The sequence below is a fragment of the Cricetulus griseus genome, chromosome 7 (assembly GCF_003668045.3).
Source record: "Cricetulus griseus strain 17A/GY chromosome 7, alternate assembly CriGri-PICRH-1.0, whole genome shotgun sequence".
In the NCBI taxonomy this organism is placed as follows: Eukaryota; Metazoa; Chordata; class Mammalia; order Rodentia; family Cricetidae; genus Cricetulus; species Cricetulus griseus.
In genome coordinates this window covers 130,269,351-130,292,651 of record NC_048600.1, presented here as the reverse complement: position 1 = coordinate 130,292,651, position 23,301 = coordinate 130,269,351, and the positions used below count along the sequence as shown (strand labels likewise).

The window sequence follows — 23,301 nt, the reverse complement described above, 5'->3', positions numbered from 1 at the left end:
ATTGTAATGCATACATACAACTAAAAACATGCATAATGGGCAGTATAACTGCCAGTCTGGGTAAAAAAAAAAAAAAAAAAAAATCAGTCACATTACCCAGGGTCAGGAGACACTATATCCCGATTAACTCACATTAAAAAAGCATGTTAAATAAAGTGTACAGAAAAATACACATAAAGAGGGCTCTGTCTTGGCTAAGGAAATGCTGGCAGTGGCTTTAGAAAATGCAATTGCCAAGAACACAGGGGCAGAGACTGTAGTTGTCTGCTCGTGCCCTTGGGCCTCCAGTGCAGGTCTCCAGGCTCTGACTCCAGCACTGGGTGCAGGCCTGATGTGGTCTCCAAAGTGCCTGAGCAATGCACGACAGTGGCCCACTGGGGCCTTTCCATTGCTTGGGCTTCGACTATGCAGCCCTGGCTGCTAACGATGGGGACACTGGCTATCCAAAAGCAGGAAGTGTGCTGTTCCTGGCTGCTGGACTCTTCTCTGGGATCCTAGCAGGCCTTGTAGGCCTAGGTAAGGCCTAGCAGCCTTACCAGCTGTGGTGGTTTGAAATAAAATGCTGCCCAAAGAGAGTGGCTTTGTTAGAGTAGGTGTGGTCTCATTGGAGGACGTGCATCACTGTGCAGATGGGTTTGAGGTCTCATATATGCTCAAGCCATGCCCAGAGACACAGATCACCTCCTGTTGTTGCCTGATGATCAGATGTAAAACTGTCAGTCTCTCCAGCACCATGTCTGCCTGCATGCTGCCATGGCACACCTCTGAAACTGTGAGCCACCCCAATGAAATGTTTTCCTTTATAAGAGTTGCTGTGGTCGTGATGTCTCTTCACAGCTATAGAAAATCTAAGACACCAGTTGTCCCAGGATCCCAGGAATGTGTGGGTTTTTCTAGTTATATCTGGGACCTTGGCTAGCATTATGGGAATGGGACTCCAAACTCTGGGAAATTTATGGCTTCAGGTTTAATCGCAGGTGCCAGTTTGCTGATGGTTGCCAAACTTGGAATTAGTATGTTGACTTCACCCCATCCATAGTAACCACATCCCTGGTTTTGGTCATGAAGAATCGAAACTCTCTAAATCGCCACACTCACAAAGTACAAAGAAAAAAGTGCTGCACATGTACATATTCGGACGTTTTGCAAACCATACACTGGGCGTGGTCAGGTGGAGAGGAGCTGTTAGGTTGTTAGAGGCAGTGGGTGTGTAACGGAGGTTTCTGTTGCCTTCATGCACTTCATTCTTGTGCGATGGCTCTCTCCTTCTGTACTAGTACAGTACATAAGGTGCAAAATGTTGGGCGTCAGCACTGGGGACCCTAGAGTCACATGTTCTGCCCAGAAGTGTGTGAAATCTCTTGGTGACATTGTGATGTGGGATCTTTTGCATAGGTCTGCTATGAAATCATGTCTCAGTAAAATATCAGTGAAAATAAAGTTTGCTATTAACTTTTTTTTTTTTTTTTTTCTGAGGCAGGGTTTCTCTGTGGCTTTGGAGCCTGTCCTGGAACTAGCTCTTGTAGAGCAGGCTGGTCTCGAACTCACAGAGATCCGCCTGCCTCTGCCTCCCGAAGGCTGGGATTAAAGGCATGCACCACCAACGCCCGGCTGCTATTAACTTTTAAAAAATATAGTGTGGTAATCTTTTGCTTATGACCCAACAAATAAATAAAGCTTGCCTGAAGATCGGAAAAGCAAAGCAGCCAATCACTAGAGCGCTCTTACCTCTACCAAGTCTCAGACCAAAGGGGCGATCCTGTCCTCAGTGTGACTGCAGACTGACTGACTGCTGTCTCCTCCTGTCTTATATTCCTCTCTAGCACTGGTAAAAGGCATGCACCACCACTGCCTGGTCTATATGGCTGACAAGTATGTCTAGCTTTGCACTCTGATCTTCAGACAAGCTTTATTTGTTAGATCATAAACAAAATATCACAATATAGACCATATATATTTTTTATTTTTGGGGGGAGAGGGGAGACAGGGTCTCACCAGTAACTCTGGTTGGCCTACAATACATAGAGGTCTGCTTGCCTCCTGAGTGCTGGGATTAAAGACATACGCCACCACACCACGACTGATAAACAGTAATTGTTTAATAGCTCAAGAATGTGTTACTTGTTCCTGACTGGTACTTTCGGCACTGTGCCTGCCAGACTACTCGGGGCCAAGGATGGATGGGTGTGCTCCGTCTGGCCTGGGATGCCGGCAGCTCACAATGCAGATGAACGTCAACTATTCCGGATTGAGAATGCCTATGTCAGCGGGGCAGGGCTCTGTGTCTGTGAGAGTGGTTTCAGGGACAGACGGTCTAGGATGAGGGATGGATCACTTTATGGACGCATAGCACGATTATTGGAAGACGGTCACTAGCGTGTGTGTCCTATGGGCTGTGCATTTCCTTTCCTGTATCCCTCTCTCCCTCCTGCCTACAGGAAGAAGGTTGTTCACTGCATGCTCTTGTCCAACTGCAAAGGGCCAAGTGACATGGACTGAATTCCTGAAACTGTTAGCCAAAAGAAATATTCCTCCATGTAAGTTATTTTTGTGACAGCGATAAGAAGAGCCAGCTAATATAAACATGAGCCATTTATATGTTGAACTACTATCAAGAAAATAAATGAAAAAGGCAAATACATTGCTGACATGGCATACTGTCTCTATAGCTCACCTGTCCCAGACACTTGCCATGTGACTGGTGTGTTCTGTGGCTGCTCTTTCCCTGGAGCCTGGATTTGTCTTCAAGTTTAACCATGACTACAAGCAAATGGTTCTACAAAGCAACACTTCCCAAGAGGCACCGGGGAACAGATGCCCTGTTACTTACTCATGGCCTGGTCAAGGTTCATACTGTTGCTCTTCAAGGCCTCTTCAGCTGGCTCTCTCTAGGGGCAAAGCAGAGCTCTCATTAGTGGCACACAGACAGACAGACAACCAGAGTAGCTCCTCAAGAGCTCAGCCCCCCCAGCAGAGGAAGTGGTTACCAGTACAGTCTCTGGAATTGGAAATGCTTTTCTCTGCTGTTGAGGTCAGAGACAGTATTTTTTTTTAAGATAGGATCTCATCAAGTGTGGTGGCACAGGCCTTTAAATTCAAGCACTTGGGAGGCAGAGTCAGATCTCTGTGAGTTTGAGACCAGCCTCATCTATATAACAAGTTTCAGGCAAGCCAAGGAGACATAGTAAAACCCTGTCTCAAAAACCAACAACAACAAAAAAAAAAGGGGGGGGAAGGGCAGAGTCTCATGGACTGGCCTGGGAACTCCATTATCTACGTTATCTATCCATTATCTATTCCTGGCTCTGCCTTCTGAGCATTAGACAGACAGTTCCTGTAAATAGAAAACGCTTGTGGCTAAAAAACGATTGTACTGAGTCTAGACCTGAGAGTCAGAACTTGTATCTGCGCCTTTAACCTCAGCAGGCAGGTCTCTATGCATTTGAGGCCATCTGGCCTGCACACCGGGATCTTGTCTCAAAAAGAAAGAAAACTTTGATCTAACATCCTAGAAATAAAACGAGGGGTCTAGGAAGCTTTGTAAGCACTTTTACACTTGCTTCTGCACAGCTACAGCACCGAGCAGTGACAATCGGCGGGATTACAGAGCTGTGGGCTCACATGCAGGTCCATGTCTAATCTGTCACTCTGAGTGCCAGGACCTATGTAACGTCAATCTTTTGTGTGTCATCATTGCCGGTCTCTATCAACCAAACTTTCGTCCAAGAAACAAGAAAGCCCACCAGATTCGTGTGCTAACTGCTCTGTTACCAGTACCGACAGAGCTCTGCAGAAAATCAACATTGCCTGCTACGGGCTGGAGAGGAGGCTCAGCAGTTAAGAGCTCCTTTTTGCCAAGGACCACAGTTCATTTCCCAGCACCACACTAAGTAGCTCACAAATGCTTGTAACAACTCCAGTCCCAAGAGATCTCAGACTCTTTTCTTGCCTCTGCAGGCACTGGGGGCACCCCCCCCCCAACACACATATACATATATACAGAGAGCACTGGCTGCTCTTTCAGAGCACCTAGTTAGATTCCTAGCACCCACAAGGCAGCTGGAAACAGTCTTAACTCTAACTCTAGGAGATGCAACACCTTCCTGACCAGGCAGCAGGCACACACCTAGTATATGGACATAATGTGGACAAAACACCACCATACATAAACAAATTAATGAATTCAAAAATGAAAATAAGGGCTGGAGAGATGCCTCAGAGGTTAAGAGAGCTTACTGTTCTTGCAGAGGACCTGGGTTCAGTTCCTGACACCCACAACATGGTTCACAACCATTATTCCAGTTCCACAGGATCTCATATCCACTTCCGGCCTTTGCAGGCTCATAAGCTCATACACACTCATATACATGTACATAAAGAATAATTTAAACATTTGAAAAGAGTATTTAGAAAACAGAAAACCAAATTTGTTGGGGCTACCGTGGGTGGGGCATGCTGTGATACCCTCCGCAGTATTTCCTGGCCCTTCTGGAGAGAGGCTGCCTGTTCCATAGGGTTGTGTCTTGCTCAGCTTATACAGTACCAGTGTAAGGCACAAGGTCATTCTGGACCTATTCCTTTTTAGATAAATGCTCATCGAACAAGGGTCTGGAAAAAGACACGTTTTGGGCTTCCATGTGGACCACAGGCACTAGCTTGCTCTCTGGATTCTATCACCTGGCCTGAGGGAGTGAGAAGAATGAGGCGCCTCTTCGGGGGACACCCGGGACACCTTAGTTCTGTCTACACACCACTGAAAACTTAGGAGTGAAGCTGATTTGTTAGGACGCCTTGGGGAGGATCCATGTTTTAGTTTGGTACTTGATTTCTTGCTGAATCTTTTTATTTACTACATAAAGGAATTAAACTCACTTGTAATTATGAATCACAACAAAATATGAAATTGTCTAAGTCCATGGAAATTACAAATCATACAGCCTTTTATTTAGGAAAAGGCATTCTTGATGGAAATTGCGTGATTCTTTGCTGTACTCATGGCCTAGGTCAAAGGGAACTTAGTAATAATTAGATAGTAACACCATCCCACAAGCATCTCTTCCTCCTCGCACACTGCAGGCAGGATAGGTAGTGCTTTCAGACCACCCACAAGGAGAGTGGGCGGGCATCAAGAGGCCAGTTACCGGGAAGCCCATGTCTGTGAGTTGTTTGATCAGCCGGCTCATGATCCAGGCCTCATCCTGCTTGCCAGGTGTCTTCATGCCCTGGAACAGAGTGGACAAGAGTAAAGGCCAACAGTTACTTTTAATATCACATTAAATGGGTGACAGCCCAAACTCAGCGACAGCAGCCACACAATCCTGTGAGTGTACACCTCAGAGGCCAGCATCACGTTCACACCGTGGGAAACTACAGGTGTACTTGTAGGCTGATGAATGCATGTCATTTATGGATTAACAAGAAGGAGGGTATTATTTCTCTTTTTATAACATTATTTGTTTCATCACAATATGTATTATTTCCATTGGTCATAAGGAATGCCTCTAAGCTCAGTACTATGTGAAGTTTATTAAAGATTACATGGGTTTGACCCTTATAGAAGCCTTATTTCCAACAATGACAGAATGCAGAGGTCTTGTTCCTGGTAATGAACGAGCCACATAACAAAGGAAGAACTACCCATCCTCATCCATATTCTGGCCCACCTTCTGGCCAGAAGAAAGGTGTATGAAAGAAAATGAGGACAAAAGCCAACCACAGAGAAAAGGCAGGGGGCACCAAGGGCGCCATGAGAACCAGGTATGTAAGATGGAGCAATGTCTTAGGTGTTCTCCCTAAAACCAAACTAAAAACCCTCAACAGTGTCCCTTGCTGATGTTTTCACTCCATCAAGTGTCCTGAGGATGCAGACACAGACTCTGATTGGCTGCTGCCCTACAGACAGCATGCTCATTTTCACTTCTGATGACAACAGTGTCACAAAAGAACTACCAATGCCCATGACAAATGGCAGAGCTATGTCCATGTGCAGGTGAGGCTCATGTACAATCTCGGCAAGGTGCTTGAGAGCAGACAATCTTCCAATTGATTCACTTCTGTGTTCTGGTTTTGAGGACCAAGTCCACAGTCACTGGGTAGCCTGGCTCTCAGGGGCGTGTTTAGTCAACCTCTGGATTTCTGTTGGTCCAAGATGAAAAATGGTACCTCTCACTATTGGCTTAATTGGCCCTTCTGAGAGTCAGGACGGCCGCCCTCTCATTCCTCTCAGGACACCACCTCATATTCCCCTCTGATCAACTTTACACTCTTTGCTCATTTTCACTGGGATATTGGACACTTTTAAGTATCAGGGAGATCAGCCATTTTTAGGATGTAAATGGTATTTCCCCCTACATTCTCCCTCCTTTTTGGCTTTAATTAGGAGTTACGTGCATATTTTATGATTCTTTTGCAATCCACATACCACCTGAGCCCCTCAAAAAGAACTTATTGGAAAAGACAAAATTTTATTAATAGGAAAACAGTTTTGACCTTTCAGATATATAGAAAGGATTAGAGTCCCAAGAGCGAATGCTTTGCACGGTTGACCGGATGTGCCCAGTCTGCAGCACAGACTGGCTGGCCTCCAGGCCTCTCCGGCAGCCTACCTTCTGAAGTCCCTTTTTAGAGGCATTGCCCCAGGAGCTACAGGATGAGCTGCCTTCTTGAGAGACACCATTATTCCACATGTCCCCATCCTCGTCTTCCCACTGGCTGGCGCCCAGGTTCATTTCGTCCCCACCACTGCCCCAGCCTTCTTGCATAGATTTGGAAGCTGGAAGAGAGCAGATAGGAACTTGTCAGACTCACCTGCCCTGAGAAGAAACCTGTGTCACATGGCACAACAGGAATTGGGAAAACATGAACAATGTTATCTATCTACCTTTTAGCTGTTTCTTTTCTCTCAGGCAGCCACAAGATAAAGTTATAATGTTTTCCTTCTAAACTCCAGCTGTGTTGCTCTAAACTTCCTCCACCAACTACACACCATTTGACACACAGGCATTGTAGAAACAAGTCCTGAGGCTGGGGGTTGGGGTTGTGGTTGGGGGAGTGGGGGTGAGAATTGGGGGTGGGGGGTGGCAGTCTCTTCACAGCATGAAAATGCCACTCAAATGTGGACTCCTGGAAAAATGTCACTATCCTCCTTTCAGGTCTTAGTCTTAGCCAGAGAGAACCCCCGGGGTAATATTTACCCAGGCCAGTGCTCTCACACCTGGCAACAGGCAGGAACAGGCAGGGATCACATTACAGGAAGCAGGTCTGGATTTGTAAGTAGCCGTCTAGAAGATGTCCACTGACTCAAGACAGGGGACTCAAACAGACAAATAAATTTTCTTTTCAAGATATTACTACTTCTTTAAAAACAATTAGTGGGTTTTTTTTTTTTTTTTTTTTTTGGTGTCAAATTGCCACCCACAGTTTACTTCTTAGAAGAACGAGGCTGAAGTTCAGGTGGCAGCGGCAGGCTGTTTAAGACGCTAATACCTAAAACCCGGGGCTGAAGAGAGAGAGAGAGAGAGAGAGAGAGAGAGAGAGAGAGAGAGAGAGAGAGAGAGAGGAGGGAGGGAGGGAGAGAGAGAGAGGGAGAGGGAGGGGTTCAGCAGCAGGTAGTAAGAGGCTTCCTGACCTTCCATAGGACCTGAGCTTGGTTTCCAGCACCCAAGCTGCAATTAACAACTGCAATTTAACACCAGCTCCAGGGGATCTCTCTCTCTCTCCTGGCTTCTGAGAGCACCTGCACACATGTGATGTAATTCAACACAGACACACACTTATGAACATAAATAAAAATAAACACACCAAAAATTTGGGACTGAGGACAAAAGCTAGAATGACAGACTGCATCAAAACAACACATCCCAACATCCAGAATTTTCTTTTCCCCTAGATTTTTTTCTTTTTTTTAAATTTAAATTACAAACAAGCTTCCCTTCTATGTCAATCTCAGTTGACAAGAATTAACAAGAATGGAATAAATATTTTCAGAACAGTGACTATATGAAACAAATACCCACTTTTAGCAAAGCAGTAAAATACAAAAAAGTTGCCTTTTAAGATCCCAAGACGGAGCTGAACTTGGTAGTGCACACTTTTAATCCCTGCACTTGGGAGGCAGAGGCAGGAGGATCCATGTGACTGTGAGGCCTGCTCCATCTACAGAGTAAGTTGCAGGCCAGCCAGGGCTACCTAGTGAGACCCTGCCTCAAATCAATCAATCAATCAATCAATCACCGATCAATCAATCTAGGACATACATCTAACAACAAGCAAAAGAAAAGAGAATAATTCTGCAGCCACGGAAATACTTATTTTACCGTTTCTGTTCGTGGCCTTTTTTAGTAACGGGATGTAACTCAGGGCCTTGTAACATACTAAACAACTCTTCTACCATCTAGCTGCAGCCCATACTCATCTCTGTTCAAGTTGGTTCAAGTCCAGACTTGGACACCCAAAACAGAATTTTATTTTCAAATAAAAGCAAAGCAAGAAATGTCAGGTTACTATATTTCTAAATCCTAATCCCAAGAAGAAAACCATGACATCATTTATTCACCTTGTTTGGCGAAGTGAATTTAGAATGGGTGGGTATAAAATGTTAATGCCATAGACGGGCAGATGCTGTTGCAGAGTTGAATGTCTACTACTGTAATGCTTGCTAACAGAAATGTCTCAGATTTCAGAAGAGGGTACGTTAAGGACTAGAAACATGAAAGTCATTTATTTCATGTACAGTTTAAATGTATTTCCTGAAGAAAATTTTGTTTATAATCTGCAGTTCTGGGGGTTGAGTTCAGGTAGACTCTTGTGCAAGCTAGGCAAAATTACAGGCCCGGAACATGAAGGAATTTTTAGGTTTGTTTGTTTTGTTTTTGAGACATGGTTTCTCTGTGTAGCCCTGGCTTGTCCTGGAGCTTGCTCTGTAGACCAGATTTCTCCCTCCTGCCCTCCCTCACCCCCAGGATTAAAGACTTATGTCCCTAGCACCCAGTTTTTTTTTTTTTAAATCAGGACAATAGGCAAACTAGGCAAGTATTTTGCCACTGACCGCAGCCTGGTGGTACTAGTGGTAATGATGATGAGAGACAGGGTCTCTCTACATGGCTGCCTGGCTGTCCTAGAACTATGTAGACCAGGCTGGCCCCCAAATCCTCATGCTTCTGGTGGGATTAAAGTCATGGGGCAGCCCACCTGGCTCAGCCTGGTGATTCTACAGCAGTCTTAGGAGCTATGTGATGTCTACTGCCTTGTTACCATGAAGCCAGAGGCTTTTGCTACATGGCTGCACCAGCTTCTGAGTTATAAAAAATAAACTTTTCTTTCTTGTTTTTGAAAACAATGTAATTTTTAGTCTGCTTAGAATCTGACTATGACATAACATGATGTGAAACATGGATTTTCTACTTTGAGTGTCACGCTGGTGTTCAAAGTGTCAGATTTTAAAGCATTGTGGAGATTATAAAAAGGGATTTTCTGTGGATTTTATTTTTTATTTTATTTTTGAGACAGGGCCTCAGTGTGTAGCTATGGCTAGCCTGGAACTCACAGAGATCTTCACATCTCTGCCTCCCAAGTGACAGGATTAAAGGTGTGGACTATCAGATCCCAGAACAAAGGAACTTAGTTGAAATTCATGCTCTCTCAAAATGAATGAATACAGGGGCTTTCAAAAATGAATACAGGGGCTAGAGAGATGGCTCAGAGGTTAAGAGCACTGGCTGCTCTTCCAGAGGATCTGAGTTCAATTCCCAGAAACCACATGGTGGTTCACAACCATCCCGTAATGAGATCTGGTGCCCTCTTCTGACATGCAGGCATACATGCAGGCAGAACACTGTACACATAATAAATGAATTAAGTCTTTAAAGATTAAAAACAAACAAACAAACAAAACAAACAAAAAGAATACAAAGAGCCAGGCATTGAGTTTGAAGCCATCCTGCATATGAGTTCCAGGCCAGTCAAAAGACTACATTGCTGTCGAATATTATTTTATTTATTTATTTATCTATTTATTTTGTTTTTCAAGACAGTTTCTCTGTGGCTTTGGAGGCTGTCCTGGAACTAGGTCTTGTAGACCAGGCTGGTCTCCAACTTACAGAGATCCGCCTGCCTCTGCCTCCCGAGTGCTGGGATTAAAGGCGTGTGCTGCCACTGCTCATCATAGAATACTATTTTAAGATGTGTTACGTTTGTTTATGCTGTGGAACATTTGTTTTAGTGATGCAAAGATGTGTTGCATTTGTTTAACTCTGTGAAGCTGTGCTACTCTGCCTGTCTAAAACACCTGGTGGTCTAATAAAGAGCTGAACGGCCAATAACAAGGCAGAGAAAGGACAGGCGGGGCTGGCAGGCAGAGAGGGTAAATAGGAAGAAAAGAGGGATCGGCAAGCAAGAGGACAAGGAGAGTAGGATGGAGACAAGAAGAGGCCAGCCACAGAATAAGAGGAAAAGTAAGATTATACAGAAGTAGGAAAAGGAAAAAGCCCAGAGGCAAAAGGTAGATGGGATAATTTAAGAAAAGCTGGCTAGAAATAAGCCAAGGTAAGGCGTAAGAATGTGTGTGTGTGTGTGTGTGTGTGTGTGTGTGTGTGTGTGTAACAGGCACATAAATCTACAGATTCATGCCCCATGTGTGTGCATATGAAGGCCAAAGAGCACATCGGGTGTCATCTTCTATCACTTTCTACCTTATGACCTCCAGACACCATCTTCCACTGAATCCGAAGCTAGCCATTTTGGCTATGCTAGCTGGCCAGGGAGCTCCCAGGGTGCACCTGTCTGTGCCCCCACACCCCCATGCTGGAGTTCCATGTGAGCAGTCATGTGTGGCTTTATGAGGTGCCGGAGAGGGAACTCAGGTCCTTATGTCTGCACAGTAAATAATCTGTGCCCCACAATTCGTTCCTCAACTGCCAGGTCCAGGCGTGCTGGAGGCTGGGCTTACCTGGTTTGCACAGGGCTGGGGCAGCGGCAGGAGCACTGGCTCTTCCAAATGGCACCACTGGCTCAGCAGGGTGATCCCATCCACTGCCACTGCTGGGAGGCTTCCCCCATGCTGCCGTGCCATTGTCAACCAGGGGCGATGGAGAGGATGGCTCTCCCCATGAGTTCTCAGCCTTGGAGTGAACACTGGGCATTTCTCCCCAGCCCGATGAAACTGGGGAAGAGAGAGGTGCAAGAGAAACTGAAGTTAAGCTGTGACTTTCCAAATCAACAAACTCATCATCTGCACCTCTAAGGAGTGCCTGGCCTGCCAGTGCTGCCAGTGACAAGGACAGTGCCCAATACCTGCGTGGCTACAGTGGGCTGACTAGCTCAGAGAGGCCTGAGAAGACAGCACAGGATCTAGCCAGCTCTAAACTGTTAGGTCTCAACATGAGTATTACCTCAATTGTGAAATTAGTTAATTTTCTTACTAAAGATAGCATAGAATTGGTTCCCATGACACTTTTTTAAAAAAAATAAAATGTAGTAACCCCGATTAACGACAAAAGCACATGTAGCTATGAATCATTTTCAATTACAAGCTGTCTGCTCAGCAACAGTTTAAGCAAACTGACAACAATAACTGCTAAGTTATTAGCCCAGTCAGTTACTGCTGGCAACTGCTACCTGTAATTTCACAGAAAGCAGCAACCAAAACTGGAGATGCAGTTTTACAACTTAAAGGGGCAATTAAATGAAGGCAATTCCCACAGCTGATGTCTGACTGTGACCAATCCACAGGCAAGTACTGAGTCAGCATCAGAGTGAGCAGTGACTCTCCTGACCTGGTGCACCCCCCCCCCCATGTCTCTGCAAGGCCAGACTGCTTATTATTAACAGGATAATAAGTAAGTGAGAACTAAGTATAATAGACCATAGTAATTAGTTAATCCATTTTTGTGGAGAGTTTTGGTTCCTGTTGAAAATCAGTAGAAAACCCTACAAAATATTTGCACGTAGCAAAGAATTCACCACCTTACCGTTTAAAGCCTTGGGGTTAAGTGGAACAGTCCTTGCTGACTCAAAAACCAAACAAGCACTTTCCCTGGGCTAAACTGATCTCTGGCAAGATTCACACAGACCCAGGAAAAAGAAATGAGACAAACTGAAACATATTAATTGGTTGTGGTGCAAAACACACACTTTCAGTTTATAGAAAATAATTTTAGATGCACAGCATTAGGATAATGTCCACTGCTTAGTGTTATTGTTAGAGCAATCCTGTTATCTTTTGGTAAAAAAGTTGGATAGATGGGCCAAGCTTTAATTACATTTAAAACATTGATGTTAAAATGAAGAAAATTACCTGTTAGGGGCTGGAGGGTGAAGCTTAGTGGGAGAGTGTGCAAAAGCACCCAAGACCCTGTGTTGTATCCTAAGCACCCCAAAACAACCACACCACTCCACAAAAAACAACCAAACACCCCCCTCTGAATTTTTCAAATACTATCATTTTTTGCCAAAAGTCTTTTTCTTCTTTTGTGTGTGTGTGTGTGTGTGTGTGTGTGTGTGTGTGTGTATGTTTGGGTATTCACTTTTATAAGAACTCTGGGGGCCACACTTTATTTCCCACTGTGTTAGCCATTTAATTATTTTGAAACGAAGGCCCCACAGATGTAGCCTGTGTCTGTGGTTTACAGGCTTTCACACATGGGCACCCTTCTCACTTCTATAACAGACCTGCCAGTCCTCATGGACCTACAAAATACAGGAAAGCAAAATCTACCCACCCTAGCCATAGCTATAAAAAACACAAACCACTCAAATCACTTCTCTGTTAAAAACTATTGCAGTGTTGCTGAAAACTGAATCCCTCTGGCTGGAGACTGGAAGGTAATGTCTCGGTGGTGTCTTGCTGACTCACACTGAAGAAGAGTAAAGAACGTTCCTAGGATGAGGGTCTCCAAGTTTGCAGCAAGGACACAGTTGTCTAGCTTTTGCTACTCTTAGGACTGCAAAGATCACCAATCCCCCACCTAGGCAGAGTCCCGTTTTCCCATGTCTCAGTGTAGTGAATGTAGAGAAAGCTTGTCTCAAGCCTTCTCCACGATGAAGTCACATGATCTCAGTCTTTATAAACCTTACAATACTTGTGTCAGAACAGTAAGCTTTGGGGTAGTAGCAGAGCATGCAAATGCAAAGTCAAACTTGTAGTTAGCTTCAGCCTTTCGGGACTTTTAGAGCCAACCACAGCCTCCTGGTGAGCAGCCTCAAACTTGCTGCAGCTGTCACAGTGACCCCAAGGAAGTAAGAGCAATCAGTCAGCAGGACACAGGAGTCTTGCAAGCCAAGTGCACATGGAACTACTTGTTTTACTTTGGCACCATTGGGTGTCTAGAGGCTCCGGAAGAAATGTGACATGCTGAGACTTCTTTTGGTGTTGGGCAACAGTTCAGTCTCCATGAGCCCATGGCAGTCACTCACCTTGCTTGGATCAACTACACATGCTGCCCTCCACATGCGTCTCTTCCCAGTACCAGTCCCTCTAAAACTCATCAGAGCACTTAGGTAAAACGACAGCGCTGAAGGATGAGACACAGACTCTGGAAGCCAGGCCCAGGGTGGAAGGCTTGTAATCCAACACTGGAGGCTGGGGCAGGAGGGTCACTGCAGGTTCAGATACCCACCCCTCTACAAGCAGACAAAACCTAACCCAGTCAGGTCCCACAGCTACACTTAGAGACCAGCTACTGCCGAGGACCTGCACATGTTAGTTATATTACCAGCTACACTTCCTGTGTTGTTTGCAAGCTACGTCACTGCCCAAGTATACTAGATAATCAGACTGCCTGGCATTTTTCAGAATCTGCTTTAACCCCTTAGAAACAAATGCTGTGTTTATTCTTCTTATTCTTGGCCACACCCCCCAGAGGTCAAAGCAGCAGCCTGGTTCCCAGATCCACCAGACAGCCCGTCTCAGAGTAAGCAGTCAGGTAATGTCACCAGGAGGGAACACCATATAGTGCAGTACAGTGCTGTGGCCTGGCATCCCATGTCAGTATGGCCCTGTGAGTGCTCCATAAGCAGTTGGCAATCTGATAAAATGACAGGCACAGATATATTTCTTCTGGCTATTATTGCTGTTCTAACCCCAAGGTGTGTGTGTGTGTGGGGGGGGGTGTGAGTCAGGTTCAAACAAACCAGTTAGCCAAGCTACAAAGAATTTCCTAACAGACATGGATGTTACTGAGACTCCCAGAATATTGTTGTCAATGTAAGAACAGTACAAAAGTGTCTTGTAGCAATTACCCTAACAAGACTGAAAACACAAAACTGTGTTAATGGGGAAGCTGTATTTTGTAAGACGGGAGAGATTAATACTTTACTGTTCATGACTGGCAACTTAAAATCCAAACTCTGGTGCAAATCTGGATTACGGAAAACCAGCACAGGTCAACAGCAAAGCAGTAGAATACCTACAAAATACCAAGTCTATCAACAACAAAGATGTGGTCAGCCACTACGAACGATGGCTTCTCTCTGGACAACAGATGATCTCAATAGGGCTATGGAGAACCTGTGCTTGTGCTCCAGCCCCGTCTGATCCAGCCTGGCAGCTGCTGTGGCTGTCAGCCAGCTGTTTGTTACCTCCCTGGGGTCAAACAACAGCTTCGCCTAACAAGTTTGCAAAGACACAGGCTCTGGTGACTGGGGATTCTGAGGGGGTTTGCTTTAGGTCTGAGATCTGAGTACCATCTCGGTAGAAGAGAGATTGATATTCTAAGAAAAATATACAACACCATCACTATACAACATATTAATCTTGACAGTTTCTATATAGGGGCTGATCAGATGGGGGGGAAAAAAACAAGTTTTGTCTTTGTTAATAGTATCTAAAACACAGCAGCCTGTGATACTGTTATGACACTGTTACAACTCTAAGAATATTCAGACTCCAGAAGCCGGAGGGGACACAGGGACTTGGAAGTGTGTGTCACAGTACATTTTTTCTGCTTTTGTATTTTTTGTATTTGGTAGTCATGGGTGCTTTTTTCTTTCCTTTTTTTTGTTTTTGTTTTTTTGTTTGTTTGTTTTTTTCGAGATAGGGTTTCTCTGTGGCTTTGGAGGCTGTCCTGGAACTAGCTCTTGTAGACCAGGCTGGTCTCGAACTCACAGGGTTCAGCCTGCCTCTGCTTCCTGAGTGCTGGGATTAAAGGCGTGCGCCACCAACGCCCGGCTTCTTGGGTGTTCTTTAGATGATGCCTGAGGTTGTCCTCTAGTCTCCACACACATGCTCACACACATTTACACGCACCTGAATACTCCTAAGTGCATGCATACGTGGTGGGACTACTCATCGTGCTATGAGGGCCGTGGTGGTGCCCCTGCTGGTTTTTAGAGACAGGGTCTCACTATGTAACCCTGGCTGTCCTGGAGCTCACTATGTGGACCAGGTTGGCCCCAAGATCAGCAATTCTTCTGCCTCTACCTCCTGAGCCTTGGGATTAAAGTCGTGAACCATCACCCTCAGCATGTGGTGACCTTTTAAGTGCTAACTCTTCTTGGAGTACTTTCCATCTTTAACACATACAGATCACAATAGAGACTTGGTTCTACTGGCCTCTCCCACAACTGTGTCACTAATTCTGAACCAGTTTCTCACAGTAGCTCTGACTAGCTGACAACTTACTATGTATTCCAGGCTGGCCTCAACCTTCTGATCTTTCTGCCTTTGCCTCCTGAGGACTGAGATTAAAGGGATGTGCCATTATACCATATACTGCATTTTAATTTTCAAATTCTTCCTCCTCCTCTGGCTCTCCTAGAACTGGATCTGGCTGGCCTTAAACTCAGATTCATCTGTCTCTGCCTCCCCCCCCCCTGCCCCGCGCCCAAATGTCTTTCCTCATTTTCCTCACTCTTTCAAGTCTTTAAAATTTGAGTTCTTAAAAACAGTCGTTTATCAGTTAAAGAAATACGAACTGGGACCCAAGAGATGGCTCAGTGGTTAAGAGCACTTGCAGTTCTTTCAACTGACCTGACCTTAATTCCCAGCACCCATGTCAGGCAGCTTCACAACTGGTCTGTAATTTCTCCAAGGCATGCAATGACTCTGGCCTCTGGGGCACCTGTACTCATGTAAACACATATCCACACGTAGACATAGCCCTACACATAACCAAATAAACAACCCAGGACCAGCATGTTGAGATGCCAAAGCAGCAGTCAGTTAACGCAGCTGGGTTCAGCACAACTGGGCCCAAAATGTCTGGCTAGTGCTCAATGTTACAGCACCAGGTTCCTCTGGGCTGGCACAGTGTGTAAATGGGTACACAGTCTTTCACTCCAGTAGAAAGCTGCCACAGGACAACAGTGTGTCCTTCTCTGAGGCTTCGGGTACAATCTGTGACTTATCATTCAGGGACATAGATGCCGAGAACTTCGGAGTGCAGCAAACATACCAGGGGAGATTGTGCAGGGCAGGGACATGCAAGTGAGCCCAGAAGGGGGCACTCCTTCTATCCCAGCATCTGTTCTACGCCCAGGCTTCACATCCAACCATGGCATGGCCCTCCTGAGCTCTCATGACCCTCCCTTTCCACCCTGCAGGCCCCACAGGTCAGGCAGGGGCTTGGCTGTTTTGCTACTTTCTGTGACTCTAGCATGAACACTGCCCAACCCAGAGGAGGCCCTACAGGGGCTCAACAATGACCGTTTTGTTCACTACTGGGCCCTTCGGGCATGGCCAACAATTTCTTTTGCCCTCTACACAAACATCACATCTCTGCTCGCCCTCCTTCTCTCCTCTCATGGCCTGCACCAATAGGTGCCCTCAAGTCCCGGCCACTGAGATGGCCTGTCTGGGCACTGGCCCTTTGCTTTGTCTACAGGCTGGAGCCTGGGTCTTCTTCCCTAGTAAACCGAGAGCCCTCTCCATCTGCATCCATCCTCTTCTCTACACCGGCCTTTCTAGTGATGTTCAAATGTGCTCACTTCTGACACTTTAAGTCTTATTACTTAAAGTTGCTTATTTCTTTAAGCAAGGCCTTCCTACGTGTTCTTCCCATTGTTCCCTGTGCACCACACGGAGTGGGAGGAGAGGATGCAGAGAGCTTGCACTGGTTTCTGGTACGGGACCTCTTCTTTAGGAGTCTGATGGGCTAGGACAGTGTTTTAAGCCAACATCTTCACTTTTTTTTTTTTTTAATGTTACAATTGCTTGTTTTTGAGGGGATGGGAAACTATGGAGTAACATTGGAAGCCAGAGAACAACTTGTGGGAGTGAGTTCTCTCCTTTTACTATTCAGGTTCCAGGAATCGACTCATGTTTTCAAGGCTAAGTCCCTTCATCTGCTGAGCCATCTCAAGGCCACTAAAGTCAGTATCTTCCATGTGGCAGTCAGCACTCAGCACCTACTCTAATGGCCTAAGCCTCTACCTAGGCCATAAGTAGAAGTGACACTCTCCTGCACAGTGGGCTAAGGATGACCATGAGAAACCGGTAAGAAACCTAGGAGGGAAGACTTCTTCCTCTTGCCTTTTATGGTTCATTTAAACTTAAGGGAAGCTGAGAGAATTAGATTAGAGGGTAGAGTGGCTGCCAGGCAAATATGAAGATGGCAGCTTAGGCCTGCCTGAAATCCCAGTGCACAGGGGCTGGAGAAGGAATCCACAGGGCAAACTGTCTAGGTGGAATGGCTGAACTGGTGTGCCTCAATATATAAGGTGGAATGTGATTGAAAAAGACACCTAATATCCTCGGGAGGCAGAGGCAGGAGGATCTCTGTGAATTCGAGACCAGCCTGGTCTACAAGAGCTAGTTCCAGGACAGCCTCCAAAGCCACAGAGAAACCCTGTCTCGAAAAAACAAACAAACAAAGACACCTAATATCAACCTCTGACCTCTACAAGTAACATAGATGTACACCTGTCCATTCACACGTCCACATATGACATCCATTCACATGTATGAACATGTGTATACACACAAGCATACTAAATGCATACCACCCTAAAAAATTCCAACAAAAACTATCCTCCCCCCGCCACACCAAAAAAAAAAAAAAAAAATCCCAAAGAACACAAAACAGGAAGTAAACACTAGAACCGGGAACAGGACTCTACACCTGGGACTTGGAGGAACAGGGTTCTACACCTGGGACCTAGTAACACCTGGATGGCTGGCAGTCCTCAGGACAGAATAGCTTTACCAAGAAGTAACCACATCTTAAGGCTGATCTGAGAAGAGTACGTGACACAGTCCACTTACAGAGTAGTGCACTTCTGGATGAATGAGCTGCAGTCTCCAAACACGCCACATACTTAATGCAAGGATGCTCTGTGCACAGCATCCTTCAGTTCAATGCTTCCCATAAGACCCCTAAAACCCCCCGGAAATAGTAACCACAGGAAACAGCTGTAAAAATGTGGAAAGCTTCTGTAGATGGGTAGACAAAGTAACCTCAGCCAATTGCTCAAGTTCTGCGTTATCGTCTCAAGGACAGAATTTTAAGTGCAACTACAGAAACGAGGCTGATTCAGGCCCTGGCTGTCTAAGACGAAAGGCATGAGGCCAGGAAGTCAGTCTGTGTGGCAAGGCCTCTAGATGCTTCTTCTAGCTCCTCACTTGTATCAGAGGTCTCAGAACACAGCTGTGCCATGAACTGGCCAGGGCTCCCTTCCACACACAGGGAGTGCTGTGCTGTATACAGTTCTCACAAACCACTAAGGCTGTTTTCATGCTTGGAGCATAGTACTTTGTACCATGGACCAATATTCTAGACGGAAATCTGAGGTTCCTGCTGGTCCTCTAAAGTCCCCCTGCATTGCCTACGCTTCAACATGGGCTCCTGTTCTCTTAAAACCACTTAAGCCACCCGTGGCTCTGGCTGGATTATCCCAGCATCTTCTTTTCCACTTGCACAGAGCAGAAACTCCAAACACAAGTCTTAGTGTGATTTTGAAATCTGCCTTTCAACTAAAATAAAAATAGAGTTGTATAATGAAGTTTTACAAACATAGTTTCATCTCCAGGAGGAACTTTAAAACTATCAGTGAAGACAGAACCATTAAATCAGGTTCTCTGGGACTGACAGACCACCTCAGGAAGTGCCAAGGCAATTTAAGGAAAGCCGGGGCTGAGAACCACTTGTTTTATCTAGTAATAAAGATATCTTGCAGAAGATACACTAAGGCAAGGGGTCCTGGGCTTCTTTCCTCCCGAATCTCATTGGTGCTGGCCCTGTCATGCAAAGGCTGGATTACGGTATGGGGCAGACCCAGACTGTTTGCACAGTACAGGGCCTAAGAATGAGCTTGTAACTTGATTGTGGTATTAACTAAGACCAAGTAAAGTTTCATCAACAGGACAAAGGCCAAGGAAATGCACAAAACCACCAACAAGTGATTTAGGCAGTCAGAATACAGCTGCACAGCAGGAAGATTTCAAAGTTGCTCCTATTAAAAAAAAAAAAAAAAAAGATGTCAACTGCCCAACGGTTCCATTACTGACAAAGAACCCAGACAAGCAGAGCACAGCACAAGTTCAAAACAAATTAGCCTGTGGTTGTTGGAAGGATGATGAAAAGGACCAAACCGGCTGGAAACCCTGGCTGTATTGAGGATACCCAGTGCTGCTTTTCCTTGGAAAGTTACCAGAGGATGGTGCCTTGTTGTTCCCTTGGAAACACCTACTCTACGTAGTCACTTGCTACGAGCATCAGTCCAAGGATTCACACATAGACACAGAGCACACACCACTGGTGTGACCAGAGGGCCCCCAGCATACCTGGCCCGAGCAGTGGCGACCGATTCAGCTGAGTGCCAGCCTGGTGTGAAGGCGGCGTCTCGGCCTGGTGTGTGGTGCTGCTCGAGGTGGGGGTCGTGGGGGTGGCAGGGGTTGTGGTACTGCTCTGGATGACTGGATTATTTCTGTCCCACATGTTTACAGTTTTATTGTTGTAGGTGCTTGGGTCCCCCCAAGCTGAGGTACCATCATCGATTTCCATTTTGCGTCGGATGGACGGTGGAGAAGGCTCCTCCCAGCCAGTTGCCTCACAGCTGTCCTTCTGCTTGACTGGCAGTGGCCCCCCAATCCACCCTGTCCCTGTCTGCTTAACAGAAGCAGCTCCTCCCCAGTTACTCACATTGCTGTCTTGGGGCTTGTGAGCCCAGCTCTGCTGGGGACCAGGCTTGAGAGACTCCCCCCAGTTTGTACCTGGGTTCACCTTAGCACTTGCGCCACTGGCCCAGCCACTGGTTCCACATCTCGAGGCATCGTTCCAGCCAGACCCTGACCTATTACCGTCAGCGTCCCATCCAGGTCCATTTTTCTTCCCATCCCCTAGATGTCCAAGGACCGAGGATGAATCTGCCCAGTCTCCTGCTCCTGCGCTCCAGGCTGGGTTTGCTCTTTGTCCATCTCCCCAGTTTTGAGATTTGGGTTTCTGAGGCTCACCCCAGGTGGGTGACTTGTCCTCCTGGTTTACGGTCCCACTCCAAGCATGGCCACTCTTGGTGGCAGCAGCATTGTTAACAGCAGTAGAGCTTATCGAGTCCCCCCAAACTCCTGGGCCACTTGGCGCTTTGTTGTTGCTGTCTCCCCAGCTTGTGTTTGCTGGCACGGCGGCAGGTGGTGAGCTGACCCACCCCGATACTGAAGAGGTATTTGTACTGTTCATGAGGGACCCATCACTCTTCCCCCCTGAGTTTGAAGGCTGAGTAGCTGCACTACCCCAGGCCTCTGTCCCATTGTCATTTTTCCTTTCAGACCTAGGGGACTCTTCAAATTCCCAGGCAGTGTTTTGCTTTACAGGAGTCTGTCCCCAACCAGTATTAGACAGAACTCGTGGGTCAAGATCGCCCCTGGGCAACTGGATGTGCCCTTGGTCTCGCCTCCTGCCCTCACCCATTGCTTCCCGCCCAGCGCCCCCTTCACTGTGATGGCCAGAGCCATCACTGCTCCCTTCGCTTGGCGTAGTTCCAGAAGATGTGGCTTTGGCCCACGAGCTCACGTGTTCACTGCCAGGCTGCAAGGCAGGTGGCTGGCTGGCAGCACTGGGACTGTCCCACCCTGTTGATCCTTTCCCACTGATGTCACTACTGGAATGCTGGTTTGGGAGCTTCCCCCACTCCCCATTCATACCATTAGAAGAGCTGCGGCTGGGGTGGCCCCAAGCTCCTGAATGGATATTACCAATGCCATTGTTGCCACTGCCCCTTCCCCAGGCAAGGATGCCAGGACCCGCAGGTGGCCCCGAGTCCCAGGCATTCCCTCCGTTCCCTTCCTTTTGCACAGCACTGCTGGATCCATTCTGTTTAGCACTTAGTGCTGAGTTCACAGTGTCTCCATTCCCCTGACTGAACCCAGAATTGTTATTTCCTGTGGCAGGATTACCAGGGGACAGTCCCCACACAGAACTGCCCATTCCTTCCCCACCACTTCCACTGCCTTGAGAGACTGATGATCCGTTAGCACCAGGAAGGCCTTGCAGGTGGGGCGGGATGATGGCCCCCATGCCAACAGCCATGCCCCAGTTTGGCAGTCCGTTCGTCTGCATTGCATTGATAGGGTTTGGTGAAGAGTTCATGGGGTTAGTGTTATTTGATCCATCAGTGTTAAGGTTCTGAGGTTGTACGCTGAAAGACACATTCTGACAAGTGGACGTCTGTGGTTCTGTGCTCTCTTGGGGCAGCAAGTTTCCCCAGGCACCTACTGTGCCCACTGGGTTCCCATTCTGGCTGCCCATATTCTGACCTATGGCACTGACTGGACTGCAAATACTGGAAGGGTTGCCTGTTGCCACAGTTCCTTCATGCCCGAGTACAGGCCAGGCAGCTGGGTTGGCATTAGGGTTAAGGTTGAGATTAATGCCCGCATTGGAGTTGGAAGCACCCCAACAATTTTGACTTCTCCCATCTCCAATCATGTTGTCCATTTTTCCATCTCCACCACCAACAGAGCAGTGAGTCAGGCCAGAGCTGGAGCCTGTGGCTACACCCCACACTCTGGCCACACCTCCATTCCCGTTGGTTCCACCTGCCCCAAGGGCACTCTGATTAGAAGGGCTTTGGACGAGTGCACCATTGGTGCCATTATTGCCATTTGTCTTCTTGGGATGTCCTGTGAAGCTGCCCTGGGTGCTCCCTGTAGCCATACTACTGTTCTCTGAGCCACAGGTGGAGGCAGAGTCAGTGTCCGCAGGACATTCTGAGGCAGATTCAGTCTCTGTGACGGGGATGGACGGCCACACCTCCTGGTCAGTCCTGTCTAGCGTCACTTTATCCCAGCCGCAGTTGGCTTCACTTCTGTAAGAGGGCTGCTGTCCCCAGTGGGAATTTTCATAATGATCTGCCAATCCACTGTGACCAGGATCTGAAAAAAGATGAAAGGAAACTCAAAATTATATTCTCTTCCCACTTGCCACTGAATCAACTCTAACAACTAGTTTTGGGGAGAAAATAATTATTTTTTAAATCTCGTTCTCAATTTTAAATGATGAATGCAAAAAAAAAAATCTTAAAGGGGCTGTTGGTGGGGCTTAGAAAACTTAAACAAAAAACAGACCCTTAAGGCTGTTCATGTCTTCTTAACAGCTACATTGATGACATGGTGATGATTGGATTACATGAGCAGGAGGCAGCAACCAAAATTCAAGGATCTTCTACCCCAGTGAAATTCTTAGGTTTTGGGCATGCAGAAATATTCCTTTTAAGGTGAAGGGTTAGTTATTGCACGTGGCCCCTCCCATCATCAGGAAAGAAGCACAACATTTAGTGGATCTATTTGGACTCTGGAGACAGCACATTCCCCACTTGGGTGTGTTACTCTGGCCCATATACCAAGGGACTGGCAAAGCTGCCAGCTTTGTGTGGGGCCTGGAACAGGAGAAGGCTCTTCCACAGGTCCAGGCTGCTCTACCACTTGGACCACTTGATCAGCAGACCTAATGGTTCCCGAGGTGTCAGTGTGCAGATAGGGATGCTGTTTGGAGCCTTTGGTAAGCCCCTTTGGGTGAATCACAGAAGAGATGGCTCCACCATTATCTCCAGCCAATTATTTTCCATTTTAAAGAGAGGTCTTGGCCTGATACTGGGCCTTAGAAACTGAACACTGACAATGGGCCACCAAGCTACCATGCGGCGTGAGCTGCCCATTGTGAGCTGGGTGTGATCTGACCCACAGAGTCATGAGGAAGGACGTGCACAGCAGCGATCGATTGTCAGATGAAGAGGTGTGTACGCGGCAGTGTGTACGCGGCAGTTCCGAGCGGCCCTGAAGGCACTGCATGAACAAGCTGCCCACATGCGCTATGGTTTTCACTGCTGTTACGATGCTGTCAAGCGTACACCTATGACCCCATGGGGTCGGCTAAA

The 23,301-nt window shown here is 46.7% G+C and overlaps 1 protein-coding gene across 3 annotated transcripts in view; it reads right to left on the bottom strand.

Moving 5' to 3' along the window:
- Positions 1-23,301, bottom strand: part of Tnrc6c (trinucleotide repeat containing adaptor 6C) — a 74,759-nt gene that overhangs the window by 24,913 nt on the left and 26,545 nt on the right. For all 3 annotated transcript variants that reach the window (XM_027425538.2, XM_035447301.1, XM_027425537.2), the window contains exons 4-8: positions 19,715-22,300; positions 10,946-11,158; positions 6,606-6,772; positions 5,142-5,222; positions 2,831-2,888 (exon numbers count right to left, since the gene is read on the bottom strand). In XM_027425538.2, the coding sequence (XP_027281339.1) occupies positions 2,831-2,888; positions 5,142-5,222; positions 6,606-6,772; positions 10,946-11,158; positions 19,715-22,300 (3,105 nt within the window). The remainder of the gene's footprint in view (positions 1-2,830; positions 2,889-5,141; positions 5,223-6,605; positions 6,773-10,945; positions 11,159-19,714; positions 22,301-23,301) is intronic.